Raw genomic sequence first — 19,866 nt, forward strand, 5'->3', positions numbered from 1 at the left:
CTGGACGCACCGCGACCCTGAACTGAATAAGTGCTTACAGATAATGAATGGATGGATGGATTCATTTGTTACAGTATCACACTGCTGCAGGTTAACAAGTCTCCATAATATGGTTTACAATTCAAATATTTAAAAAAAATTGCATTCTATGTCCATGCATATTATCCTAAAACTAAAAATCCTAAATAAATTCCAGAATTAACGCTCTGATGGATTTATAAAATGGGAATTTAGTTAAACCCAGCAATGTATTTTGAATGAAAATGAAAATGTATTTAGGATAACTGCTTCCAGACACACACGTCTGAAAATCAGAGAGCCTGAAGACTAACACTTGAATACCATGAAACTTAAGATGATTTATTTATTATAATGAAGGATTACATTCTAAAATGTACTGGCAAATCAACTGTACACAGATCTTTTTGGTACATTTACATTTTATTAAAAAACATCCTTTCACATTCCAGTGTTTTTATTTTGTTTTCAATTTTCCTAACAAATTGGGGGAGAACAAAAAAAAAAAAAAAAAAGATGACAGATTGTCAACCACTTTGCGCATCTCAAAACAAGCTCTTCAGTCCAGAAATGTTGTCAATAGAGTCCAGAGAGAGTTTGGAGGGCTCGGAGAGTTGAGCATCAGAACAAATCGTTCATTCACACAACCAGTTCTATATCTATTCTCATCAGGTTAAATTGAAAGAAATAAAAATAAAAAAAGAAGAAAAAGGAAAGCTTTGACCCCTCTACCCAAACATAACTCCAAGCAGAGCAAAGCTGAAGACGGCAGCACAACCTCCGACCCAAAGTCTATAAATATGAAATTCCTACTTTTAACCCTAATGCTGTATGTAAACAGTTGCATCTGTTGTTGCACTCCCCTTATTACACAACAAAAAATGAGTCCAAAAACATTAAAACAAGTAAATCTACTTCAGCTGCTTGCGTAACAGTTTATGCTAATTTGTTTTCTTTTATTTTTGGTATATGTTGATTATTTAAATAAAAAACTATCCTCACACTTCTAGGGACCTCAGTGCAATTTACATTTAGTTTCCAAAACAGTATAAACAGTAAACATAATTTGTCTTAAAAAAAAAGTGTTTGTCCCCCTTTTAACTGAAATCAATAATGCAATGCAATAGTTGGCCCCAGCAGAGCATAACAGGGGCCTTTCCTTTAACAAAGCAGATGTTAAATAATGTGAGCACAAGACCACCAACGGAGTAATGTGGAAGGTGTTTCTGGGATTACAGGCTCTGTTTGCACTTGGCATCAACATTCGATGACTCACTCTCATCAGATCAATACACACCACGTCTAACCTTCAGCTTTTCTAATGAAGCTTCAGCATCCAAATACGGATCAGACCTTGTCCTTCTGTTCTAAGTAAACTTTGTGCTCCACAGTTGATTGTCCTCCATCTTCTCCACAGCGAGAGCGCATGAACTGTACTGGAAGACGTCAAGACTATGCATTGGACAAGCCGCAGTGTTTACACAAACGCAGATCTGATCACAACATCTGAATCAGCAGCAAAATCTGAGCACTCGCTTTTAAATTTGTATACAGACGATATCTAGATGCAAGGTAGATTTTAATGGAAAGTGTAAACAGGGCCATAGAGACCAGCCACGTACTCGCAGCAGTCAGTGCTACTTCGTGTAGACGGTTCCTTCAGTTGGCAGGAAAGCTACATCTTGCAATACATAGATGGCCCTTGTTCTTAAAACAGGTTTTCTGTAAGGTCCACACAATGAATCAGTGCCCTACATAAGCTCACCATGTAGCGATACGATAAATAAAAGTGGAAGAGGAATAGTCTATTTTCACTGAAGCGACATTCACTCATTTCTCTTGCCCAAAGGCTGCTGTTAATGCTGTTTAATGCATATGCATGTCAAAACATCGCACAGACTTTTCCACCACACACTACAATGCCATTATTCTTAAGAAGGACTCAGAAAAACAATGTTTTAAACAATAAAATAACAATTGAAGCAATGTGTGGCTCAACAGCTGCCCTGGAAGCAGCACTGAGAACAGCTACATTATCGCCTTGCAATTTCTCACCAAAGGAGCTTCGGTGTCTAAGGCTTAGCAAGTAAAAATGGTGATCACCACTGCCACATGGAAATGCATTACACCCCAGAGAGTGGGAGCGGCAGTGTTGCTTCATTGGGAGCAACTCGGATGGGACAGTGGAGTAGAGGGGCATCTACAGCTAAGTAGTAAATAGTGAGACACTGACATCAGACCGCGACAAAAAGAACAAAGCAATTCACTTTAATTCTTGCAAGGAGTTTCAGGTGGATAATCTTGGATCTTCACACTATGTACAATAATTTATAGAGTCGTTCTTCTAAAATTGCTTATTTGTCTGTCTATCTAGTTCACAAGGAATATGAGGAGCTTCCGTATTCACTTGATCGGTGGCTCAAAGCGCCGCAGATAGTTGTGCTGAAGCAGTTGTGAGTTTTGTGCGTGCCAGCATGTGGATGAGGGGGTGGTGATGCTAGATACAGAAAAGAGAGGAAAGAGAAGTAAAGCACGATGACTGTCCTGAAGGATGGGAGGGTGAGGACGAGAGAGAGGTGTGTGAGAGATGGTGTAATGGACTGAGGAGTTGCAGGGATTGTGTGGGCCGTTGGGTGCGCTGGTCTGAAGACAATGGTTCAGATCTTTAGGGACTTGAATGTGTCAGCTCTTTTCCTCAGAAGATCCCCTACTTCCTGCAGTGACCGCAGATAGCTGCTCTGCACTTTGTCCATTACAGTCTTTGTGAAGTTCCCCTCCTCCTGCCCAAACAAAAGGGTTTCAAATTATCAGCAACATACACACATCTGCAAACACTTGACTAGGCCCATGATAATATATAAATTACAGTCTAAACAATGACTTATGCTTTTACAGTATTATAGCTAGACCTTAATGAGAAACACACACACACACACACACATATATATATCCTGCTGAGCCTGTGGACCAGGGCAGTAACTAAAAGTAAAAAGTGCTACACAGTGAAAATACACAAAGAGAACATTTTTAACCCCCTTGTAAATTTCTTTTAGTCTCTGTGTTCTTCCCGAGCTTCTCATCTCGACACAACAATGGACTTCATCATGGTTCCAGCCAGAAATAAACCTTTCGGCATTTGGAAGCTATTTATGTTGGTAGAAATTAGCTGAATCATTTTAAAATTAGGTTCTGACTGGGAAGTGAATCAGTTTCTTGTTAGTGGAAAAGCACTGTCAGACAAGCTCCTGCAGCCTTGTAAGTGCTGGATGTCACTGCTAGATTACAATGTTTGTAGAAGTGGTGTTCTTTCATGTCTTTATAATATCCATGTCTTTGTTTTCCCTATATTTAAAGACATTTGGCACTCAATGTTACAACAATTAAAAAAAAAAAAAAAAGCACTGCAACTTTTACCATTAGCTGTGAAGCACTCAAACCAATAAGGCACATAATGCACATCCTTCATGTGAGTGCAAATGGAAGGGCTCCAACTAGGCTCTCCTGATAGAACCCCTAGTACTGACCTCAGTTTGATTGACACCCTCCAGAGAAAGGCCTTCCAGCTTCAAGGCTGTCAGAGTGCTCTCCTGGCTCTTAATGTGTTCCAAAGCCTGTGTGAGAAGACTGTGCAGGCTACTTGTAAACTCCTGGAATCCAGAGAGCACCACAGGCTGCAGAAAGAATAGCAGAGAGAGACACCAGTGAAACCAACCTTAATCGAAAGGGAAGACCAATAATAAATATCTGAAATTTAAAATCTCTTACCGTTACTGCACTGGCATCCTTTTTCTTCTTCTTCTTCTTTTGTAAGCTAGACTTAAGCGGCCGGAGCGTACTTGCACAGTAATTGGACACCCATAGGACGACACAAATTGTCTGGGAGAGAACATTGCATCACTTGTTACCAATACTGAAATGAGTGGATTCTAAATGTAGAAGGATGCATTTGTGAAGCTTTTTATTACAAAATAAAATAATAATAAAAAAATTGGGGCTTCATAGAATGTTTTGAGGCAAACCACTCACCTCTATAAAGAAGACTAGATTTTCTAATAGAGAAGGCTGCGTCTTGCACCGGCTGTCTTTTGCTTCCAACAAGTCACCTTTACATTTATTCAGCATATCTAATGTATGAGGGAGACAGGTCTTAATAAACGTTGACTGCTTTTCTTTACTGATACAGTTATTAGGTATAAAATAAATAAGCAAATACCCACCTTGAAGTTGAACTGTTAATGATTTGAAAAGGTTTGATATTTGGGCCTGAAGCTCTGTTGACTGATCTAAAACAAAAGGAAGACAAACAAGGCTGGCACTGACACAGATGACCCCAAAACATACCATAGGCTGTGATAAATTAATTGATATTGTTGTAACAGCTTACCCAAACCAGCAGCCTCCAGCTCTTGAAGGTGGATGGGAAGCTGCAAAGCTGAGAGCTGGCAGTGACAGCTGCCACTGGCCAGAGCCTGGGCCATTCTTGTGGAGGGGGGACCCAAAATAGGGTACTGATGCTTCAAGAGGAATCAACACAATTAAACACAATGATGATGTACAGAATTTATTTCAGATTTAAAGCCCCTGGGAACCCATTTTGAAACTGTTTTTTGTATAATTCTAAACTTGGGTGTTATGTGAAAAGTTCAGCAAAATTTAAATAAAAACACAAAACAGAAATATGAGAAATCTCTTCTCAAAAGTAACCAATACTGCTCTCCTTTCTATGGAGAATGGGCAGTCCTAAAAGTGAAGCTTATGTCACTATTACCCTGACCAATCACAAGGCTACCATAGCCACGCCTCCTCTCTGAGACAAAGAGCCTGTTGAGCTAAAGCTTAGGAGCCATTAGTGAGTGAACTAGCTATCCAGCTATTCACCAAGCTACAGGGAAGGAGTGAAAGACATAAACCGAGCTAACAGAACACAAAACAACACAGAATGAACCTGGATGGATTAAGTCTGTGTACAGCAGAGACAGCAGCAACATTCCATCAGCGTGTTTTACGGCGTATCAGCAGAGACAGCAGCACTCGGCCAGGGCACAGCACAGAGTAGCAGCGGGGAACGCAGACCCACTCTGTCGGCAGTACATGGAGATAGCAGCCGTACTGGGCCAGCATGTACAGCAATGTAGCAGCAGGCATTACAGCCACACTCGGTCGACATGTTTAACGGCATATCAGCGGAGATAGCAGCCGCACTTGGCCAGGGCACAGAGCAGAGTAGCAGTGGGGAAGGCAGACCCACTCGGTCAGCAGTACAGCGGAGATTGAAGCCACACTAGGTGTGTACAGCAAAAAAGCACTAGTTGTGTATACTAGGTGTAGCAGCAGGGATAAAAGCTCCAGACATATAAAAGACATCTGTAGGTTCACACATGAACAGCTGTATAATGCCAATTTTACCCGCCTGTGCATCTTGTGTAGTATCACAACTGCAATTCAGAGTAAACCCCAGAAAAATAACTTGTTTTATTACTCTGTCAAACTAAGTAAGATGATAAGACTGTAACCAGAGGCATGTGCATCAGTGAGAGTAAGTGCATCAAGTAAACTCAATACTCTACCGGTCTTTTGGGTTCCAGCTGACAAAAACAGTGAGAAGCCACACTAGGTGTGTACAGCAAAAAAGCACTAGTTGTGTATACTAGGTGTAGCAGCAGGGATAAAAGCTCCAGACATATAAAAGACATCTGTAGGTTCACACATGAACAGCTGTATAATGCCAATTTTACCCGCCTGTGCCAGTGTATTGTGTATCTTGTGTAGTATCACAACTGCAATTCAGAGTAAACCCCAGAAAAATAACCCCACGACTGTGCTGTTTTGATGCTGTGTTGCCATGGTAACGTAAACAGCATTCTGTTTTTCAGTGATCGAGAGCTGTCAGTCTCGCACGTTAATTAGTATTAGGCCACGCCCACACCATTCTCAGGGAGCTTTGAGGAGCATATTTTGGTCATTTTTGAGGAGAGATCGATCATATTTCTGTTTTGTATTTTTTTATTTAAACTTTGCTGAACGTTTCACATGACACTGAAGTTTAGAATTATACAAAAAAACCCACAAAATTTCTAAATGGGTTCCCAGGGGCTTTAACTGATTTTAAATAGCTTTGCTAACAACTATGCAAAACAAATATAAACAATATTCCAGAGTATATGTTCAGGATAGAACACGAAATTATAAAATATAATATCTCATGTTGGTTTTGTGGTTGCTCACCTGCGAGTGCTTTTCAGTGAACTGCGTCGCATGGCTGAGTGTGCTTTCAAGCTGAGAGAGAAGAGGCTGTAGGGTTGAGGGCTTGGCTGCCACACCATTCTCTGTGGTCTTTTCAGAGTTGCGCACCGCTGGTGGATGACATAATCCAGACAGACTACCTACCAGCCTCAGAGTTAGAGAGCGTATCTTAAGCCACAAGACCTCCTCTTCAACAGAGCGCTGTTGGTGTTCTTCATTCAGTTGCCTGGATGAGGGAAAAAAAATATATGCGAAATAACTACAATATTAAAATCGTATGCGATTTAGACCTGAACAAATACAAACAAAGAGGGTGTGGTTTAAAAAAAACCCGCATCATTACAAATTTTTTTTTAAATCCTTGTTTTATTACTCTGTCAAACTAAGTAAGATGATAAGACTGTAACCAGAGGCATGTGCATCAGTGAGAGTAAGTGCATCAAGTAAACTCAATACTCTACCGGTCTTTTGGGTTCCAGCTGACAAAAACAGTGAGATCCCGGTTGTCCCTTATATTGTCCCAAGGGATGTCATCTTCTTCTGGACATAGAGACATGGCCTTCACACTTTCTTCTAAGGTGGATGATCTGAACATAAAAATAGAAGATGTATAGGTCAATACACTCGCAATAAATGTATTTTCTTGCTCTAAAATGTATCTTTGGGTAGAAATAAAAGAAGGTTGAGTGTCAAGTTTTAAAAAAAATAATTAGGATTATCCCTGTGTATTTTGTACCACACAATACTAAATAGCTTCCTTATTAGTGTCTATATAGCGTTAAACCCTGGACCGAAACTTTAGTGTTTATTATTAGCTTATTATAAGCTTATTATAGAGTTCGACAATTATTTTTTTATATTTTATGTTGTATTGGCATGTTGCTGAAAAGTAGGCTTGAATTTTTGTGGCCCTAGTTTAACAACATATAAGTGAAAGATGAGAATGCACTGCCCAACAGACAACGTCTTGCTGGACACATTGTATTTGTACATTGGAATCATTCATTCATTCACTGTCTGTTACCACTCATCCTGTACAGGGTTGCAGTGGGTCCGAAGCCTACCGGGAATCACTGTGCGCAAGGCAAGAACACCAGTCCTTCACAGGGTAACACTCACTACGGACACTTTTGAGTCGCCAATCCACCTACCAGCGTGTGTTTTTGGACCGTGGGAGGAAAACCACATGGACATGAGGAGAACACACCAAACTCCTCACGGAGGAGTGGGAGCAGGACTTGAACCCACAACCTCCAGGACCCTGGAGCTGTGTAACTGTGAGACTACCCGCTGTGCCACCGTGCCTCCCACATTGGTATCATGTACTGGACAATTGCATATGCAGAAACAAGGCTTGTTCTTGGATAATACTGTCAGCACTGAGTCTGTTTATCACTGAAAGCATGATTATCATATATCATTGGTCGTTAGTTCAATTTCCACAACCGTCAGGGTGACAGGAGGCGGTGGGATTGAAGTAACAGCACTGTCATCCTCCTTGAATGCACAGCTGAGGTGCCCTTGAGCAATTCATCTATCTCCTAATTGCCCATAGTGCACTAGTTTGTGTTCACTGCCACAGATGGTTTAAATGTGGGAGACACATTTCATTGCACGTTATACAATGACCAATAATGGCACATTTGCATTTAATGTTTGTATGAACTTTAACAACTTTATTTTCTCAATGAAACTGGTCAAAGGACAGTGATCTATACTTCTTGACTCTGTTGCTAAATCTACATTAGTCAGTTAACATTTAAGACTCACACTCACACTGTTTTCAGGTTCAGAGTGTGGTAGAATGTCATGTTGGTCTTTCTCAGTTTTACCCTACTCCAACTGCCTTCTGTAAACAAGAATTTCTTGTTGGTGTGTATATTGTAGAGGAGCCTTCATACATAAATTTCATGTTAACTTTTCAAAATGCATTTCTATGCTGCTATTTTTTTATTCTAGATTGTGGATCACAAATTATTTCATTTGCTACAATAAACTCACAAAGAATCAGGAAGTAGATCAGGCTTAAAACTAACTAATACCAGATCCTCCTGATCAAGACATTCCTAAGCTCAAATATGTCCCATTTTTTTACTCATATGACAACTGAGTAGATGTATACAGTAAGAGAAACATAATTCAGAAGATAAAGAAGTCTCACATGTCTGCTTCCAGGTATAGGTCCAACAACATCCTCTCAGTGCGCACCTGGGCAAAGTGCAATGAGTTGTTCAGGCGGTTCCTAAAGGCAATGAACTCTGGGATCTTCTCAAATGCACCGTACTTATATGCCTGAATGATGTATTCTGAGGTCTGAAATCAGAATAAGAGCCAAGCATAAACAACAAGCCCGGAAAACCGTGTCGAAGGATATAAAGATTTTCTGAGTGAAATGTGACATACATCTTTCTGGTTTGAATGAAAAAACCTGAGGGAGAAGTTACAGGACTGGGAAGCAGCAGCAAACTGGCCCAAGGACTCTGCATAGCGAGTCAGTAAGTATCTGTAAATGGACAGAGTTAATGAAAAACAGCTTGAACATCCTAGGATGTAATCTGAAGTAGAGCAGGACACACACCCTATAGTATCGTGCTGAACATGTTTGGCATCTAGACTGGAGTAGAGATCAACCACGGGCTCAAAGGCGCCCAGACGGCTGTACAGGAGCAGGAGCAGCAGCTTGAACTGGGCGTTGGAAGGGCTGTGGGACAGACCTTCCTCCAAGAGTCCTAAACACTGCCAAAACATTTGCTCATTGCCTGTACAACACAAAGAACATAGTAAGAGACGGGGCAAAAAAAGCAAAATTACAAACTTGAAACACATTATTAAAGCTTAACAAAGCTTACCGGCTTCCATCCACAGGTCTATATAGACATGAGCAGCCATAAGGCAATACATATCAGAGAACTGCAGCTCTGTCTTTAGACAGGACTTCCCTACAAACAGAAAATAAAGTGTGATTATTCTGAGAGGCAAATAGTGTTACCATGTAAAGTGGAATTCACTAAAAGACAGTAGAATGACACACAATTATAAAGGAACAGACACATTTGTTTTGTGCATTAGCACATTAATTTGGGCATTTGGAGTGCCTACCAACCCACTAATTGTAAAAAAAAAAAACACCTGTCAGTGGTCTGGCTAAATCAGTTAACATTCAGGTGAGAGTGCAAAAACGTGGATAAACGGAGAGGGGGAAGAGAGAAGGGGAATAAATAATTAAATAAACTTTTTGCAAGAAAAATTCATATTAATTGAAGGAACACAATGTAGTATTTGAACCTTAAAATTACAGCTTCTTATTGATTGTAATGTTCCACAGAGCTGTAATAGAAGAGAGCCTGTGTGGCTGCTACGCTGGGTCCTCTGCACTAAGCAGCTTCTGAATCACGGGGCAGAGGGCTCTTGCGAGAAATGTTTAACACTTTACAGAACAAATCTCACGGGTGGTTACCTAGCTACAAGGAGAATCTAGCTTCTATTCCCGGTATCAACATTACGGAAGAGAGCAAGGAGAATGAAAGAAAAAAAAGAAACAAAGAAAGAGAGAGATATATACACTGTGGTATTTTGACCAAAGTGTATTAAAGATGTTCCCGCTTATCCTGTTAGCGGCCGCAGTGGAGGGGGCACCAGTCCTTTGCAGGGCAACACACACACACACCTATGGACAGTTGAGTAGCCAATCCACCTTTCAATGTGTATTTCTGGAATGTGAGAGGAAGCCAGAGCACCCTGAGGAAACCCACATGGACACGGAGAACACACCAAAATCTTCAGTCACCCTGAATGGGGCTCGAACCCACAAACTCAGGGACCTGGAGCTGTGTTACAGTGACACTCGCTGTTGCACCATCGTGCCACACGTGGTATATTTCCATCGTTTAGAAAAACTGTGAATGCACTCTGGGGGGAACAGAAACTGAAGACTTTGACCCACAACTTTGCTTTTCTGTTAAATGTTAGTGAGACTGACCAGTTTTCGTTTAAGAAAATATAAATAAATAAAATTTAACATGGATGGCTCTAAATCTATATGAACAGTAGTTCAAATAATCCACTCCACTGTTTATGCCTCATTTCAGAGGATTACTGATTTTATGGTTTTGCTGTACTGTTATACACTTTTTCAGTTTTAGATAAGTGCAGAATGTTAATGATACGGGCATTTAAAAAAAAAAAAAGCATCAGTGCATTTGCCCTAATAACGGATTTGTCAATGTAGCTGTGTGGATTTTTTAAAATATATTTATGACACTCCCTTTTGAATTTCAAGTCAAATCATACCAAATTGTAAGCCATGATGGTAGTGGATCTTGAGTTCTCGGACGAGGGCCAATTTTCCATCAGTATCCAGCGCATGATGTAGTCCTAGGGAGCGACTGAGCTGAGCTACACACAGGTGTCTCTGCAGGGCACGAGTGTCTCCTGGCAAGGCCACATCACTCTCGCCTGCTGCTTCAAGAGGTACTACCTCCGTTAGCCTGTTAATGAACTGAATCATGCAGAGAGGAGTTAGAAAAGCAATTCCAGAGGGCCTCATTTACTGCTTCCAGCAAACCACTTGAATACTAAGGGACCTTATAGATCTGTAAATAGAATTTTACATCTGTTGACTGATTATGCTTTGCAGCTAAGCAACAGTGAGTAATATGTATGAAAAGGTAACCAAAAGGGACATTCAAGCCTAATATTATATTGTGATGTGTTCTTTGTTATGCCTGGTAGCATGGGTGAGTTCTATCAGATGGAGGCAAACCATATACAGAGATACACAATACACATTAGTATCGTGACATTCGGCACTCAGGATAAAGCACAGAGTGTTTGTTCATTTAAATTGCAGCATTATTTCCTAAACATTTTACTCTCTTTCACTACTACTTAAATTTCTGATGGACACAACATTTTCTGATGAAGATCACACGCTGCTTAATGCCATAAAGTGAACCTAGTTATTTTTTGTTTATTTCAGCATAAAGTTCCTATGACACAATGTTCTATGATGACCCTTCATGGCATGGCATTTAATAACACATGACTTCCCTGGAATTTACTCTGAATCTTGTCTCCTGAAAATATTCTCTTTTTGGAGTAAATTACTCATCGGTTTAGGGAGGGTTTTTGTGAAAATGTTATATAATTAAATGAATATATAATTAATAAAAAGGACAATTATTTAATTAATTAAACATTTAATTTGAATATTACATTTTGAAATAAAAGCTTACATAATTTGAGATTTAATCGATTGCTATTTAAATGTGCATTTTAAATATTTTATTAATTGTAGTATTTAAATAATGCAATTAATTATTTAACTATTTATATATTTCATGCACCTTGTAGCCTTGCGCTATAAAATAATTAAATCTGTCGACATCATCCATCAGTGGAAACATTTAATTAAATGATTTAATTAATAAAATTAATAAAATAACTTAAATTAAATTAACATTAAATAAATCACAATATTATTTAAGCTTTTATTTCAAAGTTTTATAATTAAATGAAACATTTAATTCATTCTCCTTTTAATGAATAAAAAATAAAAAATATGGGATTATGGCATTTCTCAGTCATTGTTTACCTGGACATATTGGTCTGGTGTGATGAGGTCCAAATAGACTTTCAAGTCTGTGATGCAACATGGCTTGTCTCCAAACTTTACAAAATACTGGAACATCAGCTCAAGAGGCTCACCTATAAGAGTGATACTTATATGAACTTATTTGAATATTGTGGTAAAAATGCATTTTGACTGGATGGTTTGTCAAACAACTGTGATCAAATGTGATCATTTTACACTCCAATTATTACTGTTACCACACCAACAATTTCCATATATCTATCTGTCCAACATGTGCAGCAATACTTTCATACCTAGCTGTTGTTCCTCAGAGCAATTTCTCTCCCGTAGGCGCCGGATGAGCTCCATACGGGCCAGGTACGGGCCTCGTAGTGGCCGTGAGTCCTTTGCGTCCTCTGCTGCTATCCGCTCCTCCACAAAACTGATGGCTTGCGACACAGAACATTGTACCTCACCTTCGGTAGAACTATGGCAGAGGGAGAATTAGTACACACTGTATGAGAGGACACTGCAAGATATATTTTTTGTACTATGTCTGAGCTGTATAGTCTATGCATGCATTTATAATCAATTATTTCTGCCAACACTTTCAGGTAAATAATAAATGTATCTGTGTGCAATGCAATACACTCCAGCAGAGGGGATACTCACTGGTCTCCCTCCTCTGGTGGTGTCCAGTTCTGGTCAATAAGGTGGAATAGGGAATCAAAATACGTTAAGTAGAACTGCCAGTCATCAGGGCTGAAGATGAAAAGAATGGAACAAAAGCTCATTAGTCAACACCTAATCTGAACACTCCTACCTTAGCTATGTATATTTTAGACTTGTTCATTTTGAAAATTTTGTATCCACAGAACAGCCATAACATTATAGCCACCTACATGTTTCTAAATTCACTGTCACTTCCTAGGCTCCACTTACAATACAGGCACAATTTCTACTTTTAAAATTACAGACTGTAGTCCATCTGTGGCTCTGCATATTTTATTAGCCCCAAATATGTTTTTCAAAGTCAGGATCCCCAAAAGAGCAGGTAGTATTTGGGAAGCGGATCATTCTCAGCAATGCAATAAAACTGAGTGTGTTTGTGTGTGTTGCACTGATTGTAGTGGATCAAATACAGCAGTGCTACTGGAGTTTTTAAACCCATCAGTGCTACTGCTTTACTGACAAAAATCCACCAACCAAAATTATCGTCATGTGAGCATTGCCCACTGATAAAGGAATACAGGATGACCAACACCGACTGTGCAGCATCAGACAACTTTTCATCTACAAACTGGACCAACAGTGTGTCTAATACCGTTGCAAGTGAGTGTGTTTTTACAACTCCTGCAGCACTGCTGTGTCTGATCCACTCGCACCAGTGCAAAACAATAACACACCACCACCAACTTATCAGTTTCACTTTAGCGCTGAGAATGACCCACCACCCAAACCAAACCTGCTCTTTTGTTGGCTCTCTGAAGAGCTAAAAATAACTAATTTTGCAGAGCAACAGATGGACCTCAGTAAGTAATAGTAGAAATACAAAAATTAGGACTACACTTTCTGCCAGAAAATGCACAGACATTGTGTTGATCAGGCTTACTTTTTGATGAGCAGCTTGCAGGACAGGGCATTGCATTCAGGCCATCGCTTCAGCTGGCGGTAAAGTAGCATGCACTTGTTTTCCCGGCTCTGCAACTCGCTGGTAAGCTTCTCTGAGGACCACAGGTACACAAAGAAACAACTTTTCAGTCTTAAAGTGATTCTCAAGCTATAAAACCTGTGGCCCAGAAGCAGTCACAATGAACACTCTGTTGTAGGATCTTTTGGGAGTTGAAAGAAACACTGGGGCTGTTTTACTCTCCGCCTTACCTCCGAGCTGCCCACGTACCACTTCTAGTGCCTCTACATACTTCCCAAGACGCTCCAAGATCATGAAATATAGCTGAACCTGGAAGAAACATGATAAAATCCATATTATTCCATGCTATTGCTGGAAACACAGAGAGAAGCTCAGTTGAAGCACATTTTGCTAATCATACTTCTGCTTCAGCCTCAATCTTCTCCTCTTTGACCATCTTCTCCACCATACGCTCAGCAAGAGGCAGGAACATGGTTTGAGAGAGTTTCTCATCTTGTGCTGAGATGGCCTGAACACAGACACAAAACATCAAAATTAGAACCATCTTTTGTATTAGTGGTAGCTTTTCACTGCTGCTGACTGAGGAACCCGTTATTATTATTAGGTTATCAATATTACACAGATGTAACTACACATACCTGCATCACTAAACTCATAACCGACCAGAAGTAATATGGGTTTTTGGGAACAATCTTATAAAGAGCCATTCCAGCCTGTTTCAGACAGAAAGAAAAGAGGAATACATTCACATTTCCTAGAATCTGCATGCAGTTTGCCGGTCACACTGATGTAATAAAACAGGCATTGAAGCATAAACAAGAATGAGAGAACGCAGAACCTGTTGCATTTTCTTGTACTCCCCCACACGTGCATATGCCATGAAGAGATGGGAGTGATAATCTTCACTGGTAGGAACCTTCCGAACTGCGGCTTCATACAGTTTGGTCACCAACTCCGCTGTAGACAGAAAGTGAAAAGACCTCTGGAATTTCAGCATAACACCCTTTAACATACTGAACACTTTCAAAAATCCCAGAGAAGCAATATCCATCACATGAACTATACACATTTTTAAAGAATGATGCAACTGCATGATTTACACTGTTGTTCAATACGTTTGCTGTACACCTGAATCATAATATATATATAAATAAATATTATTATGTTCCACTGTTCATGTAGCCCTAGAATGAAATAAACACTGAAAACTGCAGATTCCACTTACGCCTGTGCATCTCTCTGTAAAGGATAGTGAGGGCCTGGAGAGAGTTGTCATCAGTGGGCTCCAGGCTGGCTACCTCCTGGGCCAGACTGAAAGCTTCATCCTGCTTGCCTGTGCGCTGGAGACCGATGGCCTTGAGGACCTACAGCATCAGAGAAAACACCAAAAGGGTTCTGGCTAAAGACTCTGGTCAATATTTGATATAAACAGGTATCTTAGTTCTTAGAATGCTACCGACCTTAGCACAGTGAAGATCCCTGTGCTTTTTGAGCAGCTTATCCGCTTGCTGGATTGCCATCTTGTTATTGCCATTGTCAAGGTAATCTAGGAGAGAAACATATGTAAATTGTACAAAAGACTATAGTTATTTATATTATTATGCCTTTAATATTTTACATTTTTTTATTACAATAGTACATGGTACTTAAAATATTACAGATAAGTTAATCTGACATTTTATTAGCATTCTTTAATGGTCTGTGTATGATATCAGTTTTGCCTAGTCTGTTTACATTCATCTCATTTAGACATGGTAATTATTTGATGATCTGAATCTGATGATCATGGAAACATTAATCTGCGATGATGTTGTTAAGTTAGACAATCAAATCTGACCCCACCCCCACATATCTTATGCCTCCATAACATCGGCAATGTTTATATTCAGATTTATGACATATTTACTGATATTATAGTCAAAACCGCTGTACCACCCAACATAATATTCTTTAAACTCTACCACAATAATACAGACAGAACATAAAGGCAGTAATTAACATGTGAATATGAAACATGTTAAGTGTAACAAACATGTAAAATATTTGTAATAATAAAAACCAAAAGGGACCTATATTTTAATGATTAAATGCATATATAAAGAACAACTACTGTGATCCTACTGTTAAGTTAATGATATTACTATATAATATTTATATGGATGTCTCATATTCCAGGTTAGATAGCTTCAGAATAAGGGTGGTTGACATCATCAACAGTTTTGCAAAACATGACACTGATTTTTTAAAATCACCATTTTAAACTTTGAAATGATGGCAAATACATATATGATTCCTTTAGCTCCAGATTAAACAGAGATGGATGTGTACAGAGAAAACTGAAAAAATCAGCAGAGGGCAAAAACCAAGCAGAAAATATTTGCAGCTAGGTAACAGCATCAGAATACCACAGAGACTGCTTAAAAAAGCTCTTGTGCACAGGGTTTAACACTGATATGTTTTTGAGCCGAGAGATGAGTCTGTCACCAAACAACACATGATATCACAGTCTAAAATGTACTGTTTTCAAAGAAACCCTTGCTAAAATAATATTTCCTGAGTGACAGCACTACTGCTTTGCTTGTATGACAACAGAGCCCACTCCCTCTGCAAACACCCCCCCACCCCAACTACCAATGGCTACCCTGAGAGGCTTAAGCTGAAAGAATGTATAAGACCATTCTCCATGACAGCTGGCTGCCAAATTTAACTACACAGTGGACAAAGACAAATCACTTAAGTTATGTTATTCCCTTGGCCAGCCTAATAAGATAATACTCAAAATGTTAATCCTGCACCAGCCCACTATATATAGACTGAAGTGGGGCAAATTAACTACCCAAACAATTCAGTTCAATTCAATAAGCAGCACTTTATCACAAAACCTATTGAATAATTACCAAAATCCTGTATACTGGACTGGAGAAGTTTTTTTCTACTGCAACCTCTAAAATATCTAAAGCCACACATTATTCAACTTTTTACTTGTTCTACCAGTCTAAATTGGATTTTGAATTAAAGCCAGCCACATGTCCAAACCCATTAGTCTCCCCCATATCTAATACATCTAACCAGCTGTCATTCTTGTTTGATATTACTGACACTAACCAAGGCTACCAGTTCCTCATGTCACGTTATATCCACACTTCTGCAATTTACGTCTAGCCTTCTTGAAGCCCAAAACAGGTCCTGAATTATGTCCTGTACCTTGACCTTAAGTGCCTTCACTAAACTCTCTATGGCCCGTGTCTTTGGTATTACGGCCAGGCATGAAATTTTGATTAAGTAAATTGGGGAACCCTACGTCTTTCATGAATGTCAACAATTGGTGGACAATATACTTCAAATTGGGTGTTATATGGGGTTCTCAAACACTAATCAGCATGAAAATATCACGTGTGTAAATCTACACATTTTGAATTTTGCAGTCTTGCAAATCAGAACATATTCAGTGTCTGGAAAGATTTTATGTAATGTGTTCAAAAATCATCTTAAAACTAAAGGGCCACCTGACAAACATGCAAACAGACCAATCACAGACTACAATTTTAACACAAATTATCAGACAGACATATTTAAAAACAATGTCTGTGAGAACTGAAACCACGGAGGCCCAAAGTGAAGATGCAAAATTACTGAGCACTGGGGGGTGGGATCAATCCACTACTGCTCCCACTGCATTTGGCCTGAGCTATTTAAATAGAGTTCTGCTAGAGGAAACGCACTGTTCAGGGATTCAAGCTCATGAAATGGTTTATAGGTTGAAAGGCTTTCTGTAAAATGAATTTGTTTAATCACATTTAAGCTTTACTTGCAACTGGTAAATAACCAGTTGTCAAACAAACTTGTTCACGGAGCAAAAACATGAAGCACCATGGGCTTGCATCAGAATCCTCCAGACAGCATGTTACCCTGTAGCAGGTATCCGCTTTCAGAGACCCCTCCACAACAGGACTACTTTAGGAAAAGGTTGCTCCTCCTACCGAGTCCTCAAAAAGACATCCAGACAGATTTTCTGCAGTCCAAGCCACAAAATACGTGATGTAAATTATAACAATAATATATATAGCAAAAAAAAGCATCATGGTATCATTTTTGACATTGGCAGGTTTTTAAAATTGTATAATAATCATATTTAAAAATGCTAAAACAACAACAACAAAAATCACTGCATATTTACACTACTAACTTATTCAGTGCTCCTTTTCCAGTAAAATTGCATGTCCCTGCAAAGAGGTGCTGAGTACCTGTCTCAATTTCCCTTCAGGCCAAATCTCTCCAGACTAGGAATGCGACTGTCAAGCTAAGTGTCTGTTTGCTTCTGTTTATTGTCACACATGCCAGCTTGAGTAGTGCTTTGTCCACTATGGATACAGGACAGCTGTAAAATCAATAAATATCATGCTAGACTACCTGCTTCTTCCTCACTTAAGAGAACACGTACTGTTCTAGTATTTAGCTGTTGCCTAGGTTCAGCACAAGGGCGTGTTGCTCCCAAACCTCTCCCTACAGGACAGCTAAATTTTAAAATATTAACATGGCCTCTTCAGTGTCATCTGTGCAGCCATTCTACGCCCAGCCTTGCACAAACCTCTTCAGGCTGGTTCCCACTACTTTGTGATCTTGGTTTTGTATTTGGTTAGCTATGATAAACTGTGTTCACTCAGAAAATGAATGAAAGTGCAGTTAAATGCTGATTGGAGAGAACTCCAGTTAGTATATTAGGAAATGTGATGTGCCCTCAGACAATATTTTATTCACATGCCAAAGCATGGCACTTCATCACTATGTTGGTTTTGTATTTGTACACCTTTCAACCTCATTAAAAATTGAAGGGATCCCTGCCAATGTGAGGCAAATTTCTGCTTGGCCTATTCTGGCAATTCTCAAAAGCAACCACGAAGATCAACTTAACATTCATTCAATTTATCTCAGTGAGAATGCGGAATGAAGAAACACGGACGCCTTGTATATGAGTGCACTTGAAAGCATTCATTCAAAATGCCATCAGCCGAAAAGAGAACTTGTATAAGGATTTCACAAATAGCCGAAATATATCGACGTTATAATAAGAAATAGGACAGAGATGGTGTTTTTCATCTTGCTGAAAGACTGTCAGCTGTCACTTGCTAGATTTGACATCCACCGTTAGAGTACGACCAAATCGCTAGAATTTACAGTCAAGTACAACTGCATACTCCAAAATGAGTTTAAAATCCATGACCACTGGCGCAGACAGTGCAGCTTTGTTAAACAATTCGAAGTAAAAGCGTGTGTAAGATTAGAGCTCTCACTCTCTCTCTCTGAGATTATGAAAGGGTGCCAAAGCAAATTCCACGGACAGCAGGGATTTTTACTACAATTAAGATAAATAATTGGCCATTGGTAAATACACACAACCATGTCAAACTCATTTAACGATACACAGCACGAGGTTAAGCACAGAAAACCCGTATTGCTCTCCAGTTGAAAGAAGGTTAACGTTAGCTACGACGCTAATTTGACACCTAGCAGTCAGGTAATTAGCTACAAAGGTTCTTCTAGATATTTCAGTGGCTCTTTCAACGCGTAAAAGGCGTTTTTGATCAGTTTTTCAATATCCGCCTCCTAACGGTCACTTCAGCCCACGAAGAGCGGGTGACGGTGACGAGAGCACGGCCGCTCGAGCTCGATGTGTCTCGCGAGCCCCGACTAACCGAGTCCGAAGCTCGCGCTACTGCAGCTCGGAGCTCGCGGGCCTCGCCGGCAGCAAAATCGCCGTCTCCTGCTCCCTCAGACCGCCGCCGTTTTCCGCGTCTTTAACCGTATGAGAGGAAAGCAAGCGATGCGCAAACGACACTCGGTTCTTTACCGTAAATGGGTCTCAGTCTCCTGTCGTTAGGATCTTGCACATGGCCCCTGGCCGCCATGTTGGAGGTTACCGGGATTAATAACAGAGCATGCGCAGAACGGCCTGAGCGGACCTGCGCGTTTCGGTCTCCACAATATTGGCTAGGCACACCGACCAGCCTAACATTAAACTAACCTACATCTTGCTACAGTTATTGGCCATTTCTACAGCTCCACTGACCATACATGAGCACTTTGTAAATCTACATTTACAGACTTTAGTCTATCTATTGCTCTGCACACTGCCATCTTTCAAACTGTTCTTAAATGGTCAGGAACCCATAGGACTAGCACAGTCCAGATATGATTTAGATGGTGGCTCGTTCTCAATGCTGCAGTGACATTGATGCGGTGGTGCTGTGTTAATGTGTGTTGTGCTTGCACGAGTGGATCCGACGCAGCGGTGTTGCTGGGTTAGCGCCTAACAAATGTGGTCCAATGAAGGACAACCAGTGAGCAACTGACACAGTCACGAGTTCTCAAAGCTCATTGATGC

At 39.9% G+C, this 19,866-nt stretch overlaps 1 protein-coding gene across 1 annotated transcript; it reads right to left on the reverse strand.

Annotated features, from left to right (window-relative positions):
* Window positions 1-379: 379 nt before the first annotated feature.
* Window positions 380-19,451, reverse strand: naa25 (N-alpha-acetyltransferase 25, NatB auxiliary subunit). The gene is made up of 24 exons (XM_066651191.1): window positions 19,333-19,451; window positions 14,945-15,030; window positions 14,710-14,848; window positions 14,323-14,441; window positions 14,123-14,197; window positions 13,885-13,992; window positions 13,715-13,793; window positions 13,446-13,557; window positions 12,506-12,595; window positions 12,148-12,320; window positions 11,855-11,967; window positions 10,552-10,759; window positions 9,111-9,200; window positions 8,840-9,020; window positions 8,665-8,764; window positions 8,423-8,574; window positions 6,723-6,848; window positions 6,244-6,487; window positions 4,403-4,532; window positions 4,236-4,301; window positions 4,045-4,142; window positions 3,784-3,894; window positions 3,543-3,689; window positions 380-2,798 (listed from the first exon to the last, which is right to left on the reverse strand). The coding sequence occupies exons 1-24, from the start codon at window positions 19,388-19,390 to the stop codon at window positions 2,676-2,678; spliced, it is 2,928 nt and encodes a 975-aa protein (XP_066507288.1). The 5' UTR covers window positions 19,391-19,451; the 3' UTR covers window positions 380-2,675.
* Between the last annotated feature and the right edge of the window lie 415 nt (window positions 19,452-19,866).

This window comes from Hoplias malabaricus, chromosome 18, assembly GCF_029633855.1.
Source record: "Hoplias malabaricus isolate fHopMal1 chromosome 18, fHopMal1.hap1, whole genome shotgun sequence".
NCBI classification, from domain to species: Eukaryota; Metazoa; Chordata; class Actinopteri; order Characiformes; family Erythrinidae; genus Hoplias; species Hoplias malabaricus.